This window comes from Phoenix dactylifera, chromosome 2 (genome assembly GCF_051530095.1).
Source record: "Phoenix dactylifera cultivar Ajwa chromosome 2, Ajwa_hap1_PhDact_Kaust_v1.1, whole genome shotgun sequence".
NCBI lineage: Eukaryota > Viridiplantae > Streptophyta > Magnoliopsida > Arecales > Arecaceae > Phoenix > Phoenix dactylifera.
The window spans coordinates 44,204,684-44,212,795 of NC_143191.1; the positions used below are offsets into that span (position 1 = coordinate 44,204,684).

General features: G+C 38.7%; 1 protein-coding gene across 1 annotated transcript; it reads left to right on the forward strand.

The window, feature by feature from the left end:
• The first annotated feature begins 36 nt into the window (after positions 1 to 36).
• Positions 37 to 7,687, forward strand: LOC120106196 (eukaryotic translation initiation factor 5A-2-like). Its single transcript, XM_039119105.3, has 5 exons — positions 37 to 238; positions 2,261 to 2,383; positions 2,474 to 2,530; positions 2,637 to 2,711; positions 7,358 to 7,687. The coding sequence occupies exons 1-5, from the start codon at positions 116 to 118 to the stop codon at positions 7,457 to 7,459; spliced, it is 480 nt and encodes a 159-aa protein (XP_038975033.2). The 5' UTR covers positions 37 to 115; the 3' UTR covers positions 7,460 to 7,687.
• The last annotated feature ends 425 nt before the right edge of the window (positions 7,688 to 8,112 follow it).

An 8,112-nucleotide genomic window follows, 5' to 3' on the forward strand; every position in this document is an offset into this window, starting at 1 on the left:
ACCCTAGCGTAGATATGTGTACAATAGGGGCCCCTCGCTCTTTTGGCATTCCTTCCTTGCTCCATTCCCGTTTTCCTTTTCCTTGGCTGCCCCGAAAGCGAGAAAGAAGAAGAGAATGTCGGACGAGGATCATCAATTCGAGTCGCAGGCGGACGCTGGGGCTTCCAAGACGTTCCCGCAGCAGGCCGGAACCATTAGGAAGAATGGCTACATCGTCATTAAAGGCAGGCCCTGCAAGGTAGTTGATTGAACTCGGCTAGCTTTGACTCTTGATGTATTTCTTGTTGGACTTGTTCGTAGTTTTCCTAGGTCTGGTCGAGTTCTTGATCTGGGTTTTCTTTCTTGATATGATTATTTGGAAATTTTTATGATGATTCGCTGGTCTTTAGACGACGAGAAGGAGATAGAAAAACTTAGTTGCGTTCCTGAATTTTGGAAGTTGAGATCCTTTATTTTGATAGGAGAATGTGAAAAGGAATTCTTATCTCTAGTTAGATCGATTATCAATTCATTATCGTCTAATGCTGGCTTATGAATTTGCGGAGGCAGTTGCTTCTCACAAAAGGAGGAACCTTGAAGCTATGTATAAGATTGGTCATCTGATATGGACAACAAGCAATCGTTTAAGTTTGATTAATGATGGTGGAATTTGGCATAGATGGATAGATTTGGATGAAGTTTGATTTATGTTGGAAATAGTGTTATCTAGCTTTTGTGCTTTTCTTGATAGGTTTTGTCGTTGCTTATGATTGTTGAAAGGCACTTTGCTTGGTAGAGAAACTTATTCTAAAGTGAATCTGTTTTCCACCACCTTTCGCCTTGGATATGGGGGTTACATGTTGAGGCATTGAAACTGTCAATCATATTCAGTTGATTAACTAATGTTTTTTGAGAACAATTTGGAGAAGTTGGTTCATGTCACCGTCAGTTTTGGAATTTATTCTTAATCGGAGACAAGTTTGAGACTCGTGAATTAGGATTGGTATCAGGAGGTGAGGTTTGTTTAGGCCTCAAGTAGTTAGCGTGGAGAATGAGGAAACGTTCCTTGGGTTCTCAACTGTCTTCCTTTTTCTGATACCTGATCTGCCGGAACTTGTCATCTTCTAGGTCACTAAAGAGAGTATTGTTTATCTTGTGTTCGCTAGGGCCTTTTATTTGGTTTAGATGATCTTTATCCATTGTCTACTCAACTTTCTGTAATAGCTTGGACTGATGATTGTTTGTGTATCAGGAATATAGTATAGATCAAGGAGTTGATAATTTTCTGATGCTTTTATTAACACATGCAATGAGTGGCTCTCATTCTTGAGTTCAAAATTGTGGGAAAAATTATAGTTGATCTTGTAGAAATTTCTGCTACAGTTTACTTCACAAAAAGTTATGGATCAGTGCTACACTTCTTTATGCAAATAAATTTCTGTTTAGGCCTTATCCGCAGGTATATGTCTTGCTATGCTTATAGGATTGATAAGAGGTGAGTGTTAACCAAAACGGTTGGCATGAGGTGTTAAGCTAGCTGTAAGATCTACTCAATTCTTTCATGGAGCCTACTTTACTTACAGCTGTTCTTTGTAGATGACCCGGTATTTATTGGGAAAAGACTGGGATGATGATGGTGATAATAATTACAATTCTTTTTTGATCTCCTGATATTTCCTGTCGATTTTGCAACCTATATGCTTAATAACCCAACAGTTGAACCGGAGAACAACAAACAAAAAGAAAAATTCTAACTTCTACTTCATTAGTGAAGATTCACATTTCGCAAATTGTTATTTTTCATCTTTTAATAGGTATACTCTATTGGACCCCAAAGGCCTTGATCCTGAATGCATCGTGTATGTGGCCAAATTCCAGCTTGTTGGAAAAAAATAACAAAGACAGTAGGTTTTAGACATGTTTTGCTATTATTTGTTTTAGTTTCTTCTCTATTTCGGCTTAGACTAATGTTTTGGGACCATTCTACCATTATGTTGAGATTATTGTTTTGATACTATTATGCATGAACTATTGTTATTACTATTTGTTTAAGCTGCATGTTGGTATTCTACCATCTTCTTGATGATTTAAGTTTTATTTTATAGTTTCTATTGATGAGGTGAATGGTGGTTGTTTGGTTGGCTCATTGTCAATGTGTTAGCTATTATCCACAAGTTGCTAATGGAGAACAAACCTTACTTGAATAAAAAATCATTCAAATACATTCTCTCTCCTTTTTCTATTTTGCTGAATATTAATCCTAGAATGAATTTTGTTGTAGGTTGTTGAGGTTTCAACTTCTAAAACAGGCAAGCATGGTCATGCCAAGTGCCACTTCGTTGCAATTGATATCTTCAATTCCAAAAAGCTTGAGGATATTGTTCCTTCATCCCATAACTGCGATGTAATCCATTTTCTCATTGTCACCCTTCACAGAAGTATGGAAATCATTCTAAGATTGAGTTTTAAATCCTTTGTTTGTTGATTTGTGCAGGCTCCTCATGTTACTCGCACTGACTATCAACTCATTGATATATCTGAAGATGGTTTTGTATGCTCATTCACTACCTTTCAATCTCCATTTTGAGATTCATACAATACATGGATATGTAGAACCTTGTTTTGTGAACCAGTTGGGCTGAGTTCTTATCTTGCAGGTGAGTCTTCTGATGGAGAATGGGAACACAAAGGATGACCTGAGGCTTCCAACCGATGAGACTTTGCTTGCCCAGGTTTTTATCTTTGGCCACGTCTTTTTACAAATTACACCTTATAATAAGGAGTCATCTTTTAACACTAACCAAGTCAAATGGGATCCATGTAATTTGTCAATTTGTATGACAATTCAATTTTTAGAAGAAAAAAAGTGGTTCACTTGATTAGGTTCTAATTGTCAGGCAATATTTGTTAGAGTTTGTTTTAAATTTCTAATCCTTTTGTTTTTTTTGATTGCTACAACACTGACGTGCGACTTATCAAGTTTACCAGATCTGCTTTGGGCCCTACAATCTGTACTTATATTAAAGATGTTGATCCTTCAGAGTTCACTGTAGTCCACAAAGTAGTGGCTAGTATGTGTCTACTCTCATTTGTCTTGTTTTTATTTCTTTATGGATCTGACCTCTGGTCGGTGGGATTCACTTATTTTAACTGGTTAATGGATGGGGTGTAATTTCTTTGGGTCAAGACTCTGATTGTTGGCTATTTTCCTGTAGCTCCATATATTCAGCACATTTTGCCACCTTATTTTTTCTTTTCTCTCATCTGTCTACTTTCATCACAGCTTTATGACTCAATCTGCTTGTTATCTCATTTTTCCTAGAGCCTCAAACTTCACTCACAAATTTGCTCCATCTTGTCCATGGTGAATTATGTTTTCACTTCATGTATTCTTTTTTCCCACATAATCCTTCTTGCTGAATGATGATCTTTACCTGGTGCACCCTCTGATTAGTTGGATGATATTTTTTTTTAACCTTTTCATTTGGCATATGAATATTATCTCCTTGACAAATTTGGTCCTCTAATAGAGCCACCGTTAATTTTCTCACTCCTTATACTTAGCCACAATATGTCACAACTGCCCAACTTGTCCTGTATGTTCTAGGACTAATGCTTTGCCATCCATTTGCTTATCGTACTTGCATTTTACACAAGGAAAACACCATATCCTGACACTATTTTTCTTTTTTTATTAGACATGCACAATTGTAGGACAAATTTCTATAATTTCAAGCATATCATCTTTTTATCCATTGCTTCTTTTAGGACTTAACTCCATCGTTATATGATTCTTGCGATGAGACTTTACTACTGCACTTGCATACTATGATTAGTACCAAGGTTCGCTAAACTGGTGCTGTGACCCCTATTGGTTGACTACTAGTATGGTATGGCACGGGTTTGTACCGTGCCATGCTGGAGCATACCGAAACAGAGAGAGAGGGGGAGAGGGAGGAGCGAAGCATGAGAGAGAGGGGAAGGGAGAGGGAGAGGGGGAGAGGAAGAAGGAGAGGAAGGGAGAGAGAGGGGGGCATGCAGGAGACCTGAGAGAGAGAGAGAGATGTTGTCAGGGAGCATGGTGAAGACGAGGGTGATGATGTCATCGACAAGGACGAGGTCATGGAGTAATCACATGTGGATCGGCATCGAGATGAGACTTGAGATGAGGGAGTTGTCGAAGGGGTGGATCTAAAGGAAAGGGAGGGGAAGGAGGTGGAGATGGTGGCATTGGAATAATTCATAGCCAATGGCAAGCAGGATGCGATGGAGGAGGGATCGTGAGGTGGAGAGAGCAGAGTGAAAATCTCGAAGGCTCTTAAAGAGGCGACCAAGGTCGGCGGCGGTTCCACCCGTTCCGAACCGTACCGGACATGCCAGAGCCGATGAAGGAAAAGGAAAGAGAAAGCGAGCAGGGGAGGAAGAGGGAGAGGCAGCGGGGGCCGTCGGAGGCCGCAGGGGGCGAGGCCGCAGCCGGTTCTTCTGTTTCGAATGAAGCAGAGGTCCGAAAAGTTTTGGATTTTTAAATGAAGTCGGCAAATCGGCCTCCACCGGCCCCTTGTGGCCGTCCACTGGCGTCCACCACCCTCCAGCAGCCTCTCTCCCCCTTCTCTCTCTCTCTCTTCCTCTCTCCGACAGTACTGTGCCCTCGTCGGTACAGGCCCGGCATGACCTGTACTGACTCGAGCCGCCGGAGAATCGGTACGGTGCCCGGTACCGGTTCCTCCGACTTTGGAGGCAACGAATGTCTCAACAAAAAAAAAAGGCAACAGAGCGATTTATAACCCGAACCGACCCACACAGCTGAATTGTCCCAAGTGGCATTGGTTCGGATTAGTTTGACATTCCTTGATTAGTGCTAATGGTTCATCTCTTGCATATCATGTCAATTTCCAACATCATCTTTTTCTAATGGAGGAATACTGCTGCTTATGGAATCTCCTTGTACCTTATTGCTAGCAGGTGTTGCTACTTTGCAGTTCTACATTGTTTGATTTCAGAATTTTAAGAGGCCTACTTGGTTGTTTGCTCATTATTCAGGCCTCCTTTACAGCTTGTCCTTTATCCCCATATACAATTCTATGTTGATTATCTATGCTCCTGTGGTGAGGTGAACTTTTGATGGAGGATCTGCCTCGTCACAGGACCATACTTTTCATTCATGGCATAGGTGCTTCCTCATGATAGGAGCCTCATCAGGGTCATGAGTACCAAGCTTCTTTGTGTTTATCAATTAGTAAATCTGCTGCAACCTTATACTTCATTTTTTTTCTTGAGGGAAACACCTGTATATGAACCCTTCATGATTGAGGGAAATTTATGAGAAAGTTGATGCAGTAATTTACAAATTTAAATTTTATATGATCTCCATCATTTTGTTTATGATCTTTTACTATATCGTACATATATTTACATGGGCTTCTTGTATACGGCTCTATGTCATGTTAATAAGAACTGCATTGACTCAAAACCTTGCTTAAAAATAAGCTTCTCCTCATGAATTGTACCTTGATTTTTTGGTGTCAATTGTTGTTTATTATAGCTAGTTTTAATTTTTAAGTAATCAAGCAGAGGATGGGAATTGGTTTCAATTGGTTTTATCTGCTAAGAAAGCTGAAGATGATTTATGGAAAATTGACTGCTCATGGATTGATTTTTTTTTTTTTTTTTGAGGGAATATAAATTTATTAAAACTGGGAGAAGCAAATCTAGTTGTCAAAAGAGAACTAGAATGATTGAAGGACTTCATATTTTATATTAACCAATATATATGCATGAATTAATGGGGAAGGGGGGAAACACATTTAAGGAAGTAGCGAGTATTATTTAATGTAGGTGGTTGGTACGGATGAGATAAGAGGGTAGCAGGGAAATGTGAGTCATTTCGGGGGTGACTTTTTTATTCTTCTCCTAATTATTATCACTGATTAGGGAAGAAATGAAGCTATCTCAACTTTGATGGTAGTTCATTTGGAATTGAAAACATCACGTTTATCCCTTCAAAACTACCCATCTTTACTTTGACTTTCCCACTTCTCGCTGGAGGGATTCTTTTTTGACTATTTTTTTGAAGTGTGAACAATGACACTATAGCCTTAACTGCTTTTCTGATGCTAGTTGCATTTACATGATTTTAATCGTGAATGTCCACTAGGAGGTAAATTGTATGGTAAACTACTCTTTTAGTGATGGGGTAGTGAGAATTTTTCATTGTCAGACAGCCTAAGCTTCCAAGCAATTCTCTCATCTCTTGCAATTCTTTAAAATATCACTAATTACCAAGAGAAAAAAATGGAGACAGAATGAACTGTGGCTTTCCTTGAAAAGTCAACTAGAAGAAGGAAAATGATTAATATGGTATTAAATTGCACAATAAATGCCTGAAACTATTTTAGTGAGGACTTTGGTTCAAAGGTGTTAGTTTGGATGGAGGTAGTCCAATGGGCAGGACAAATTGGTAGATTTTAATCTAAAGCAAACATACTTAGAAAATCAAGTAGATTGTATGGGACTGCTTGGATCCAATTCAAGTTTGCTTAATCTGAATTTCAAGTTGGCTGGATCAATTTTTTTTGATCATCGAGGAAAGGATTGACGGAAATGGTCTGGCAAATGTTGATGAAGTCTCTCATTATGGAGGCATGACCTTTTGATATGGGCAACTGGTAAAACAAGACTGACAAAGGAAAGAGGAGCAGGTGAGAGATAATAATTGATCATATCTATTGTACTGGCATGCATTCTATAATTATTTAATTTGGACTATCCTCTGGTAACCACTATCCACCATCTCTGGAAATCAAGGAGAGCTATTGTTTCTTATCATTTGACAGGTGCAGGGCATTCAGGCTAAGACATTTTGTGCATCTAACCCTCAGGCTATCAGATGTTTGCTCCCGTGTTGCTACTGACATGGTTGAAATGTTATAAAATATTCACTTGAGACTTGAGAGCAAAGATATGTTTTGTAATAGCAAGCAATTTATCACACATGTTTCACTTATAATAACTTTGCACTTTAATCAACTTTTCTTAATTTTTAGCTTGTGGTGCACCTATTCTTTTCGCGCTTCTAGTTTTTCCTTGTTAAGATATTGTTGTCTCCTGAGATACCTTTTGGCCCCAAAGAGTTGGAGGCTTGGCGATTGGCAAGCCAAGTAAGCTAATTAAAATCTTGTCCATGAAATTCAGTTTCATGATATTCATGAAGCAGAGGAAAAACTTGCAATCCATGGAAGCTCTCACCATCTCTTTTCTTTTGTTATTTCCTTCTTGTTCAATCCATGGAAGCTCTCACCATTTCTTTTCCTTTATTGTTTCCTTCATGTTCTTTGTGAGCTTTAATTGTATCTGTTCTTTTATTTTTTATATATTGCAGATCAAAGATGGTTTTGCTGAAGGGAAGGATCTGGTGGTGACTGTCATGTCTGCCATGGGAGAGGAGCAGATCTGTGCTCTAAAGGACATTGGGCCCAAATAAGTTTAATTGGGACACGTTAATTATGGTTCTTAGAACAATGTCAGTTTGGTGACAATGTAAACAAAAACCATTAAGAAATGGGACTTTGTCTAAGATTTTTGTGGGTTTGTGCAAGTAAAGAAGTGTTGATTCTCCCACAGGGACCTTGGAGCCCTTGGTTCCTTGTGGGCTTGATATAGGAATGACAAATTCTGGTGCAAGGTATCCCTATATTCTCTATGTTAAAAACCATTTTTTTTATTTTTTTATAAAACTATCAAACATAAGCATGTGCATGGATATCTATTTTAAGTATCTGCTCCAAAAGGTAAATCCCTTGCTTTACTGTGTCTCTGTCTATATCTCGTCGTGCTGGAGATCCAGAATGCATCAACTTCTGATGACCATGATTCATAGATTTCTGAAGCCAGATATGAGTTTGCTAAGGAAGCAACATTTCTGAAAAGCATGGAAACAATTTTTGTATTTCTGAATGATTGGTTAAATGATTCATCTTTTTCACGCTATGCTCATAAATTCCTTCGTAGCTACGTTTTTCAGAATTTTATTCTCAATTCTATTTTTGTTTCTACTATGCTCTATCGTTACTGGTGGGTGCAGCGATGGTGGTAGCGTTGCAGGTATCATCATACTTGTTTTTCGAGCAATCTTTT

Excerpts from the sequence above, each read along its gene's own strand:
- LOC120106196 (XM_039119105.3), top strand. The coding sequence starts at position 116 with ATGTCGGACGAGGATCATCAATTCGAGTCGCAGGCGGACGCTGGGGCT. Across the intron at positions 2,384-2,473 it reads CTTCATCCCATAACTGCGAT|GCTCCTCATGTTACTCGCAC; the intron begins GTAATCCATTTT and ends TGATTTGTGCAG. Across the intron at positions 2,531-2,636 it reads ATATATCTGAAGATGGTTTT|GTGAGTCTTCTGATGGAGAA; the intron begins GTATGCTCATTC and ends CTTATCTTGCAG.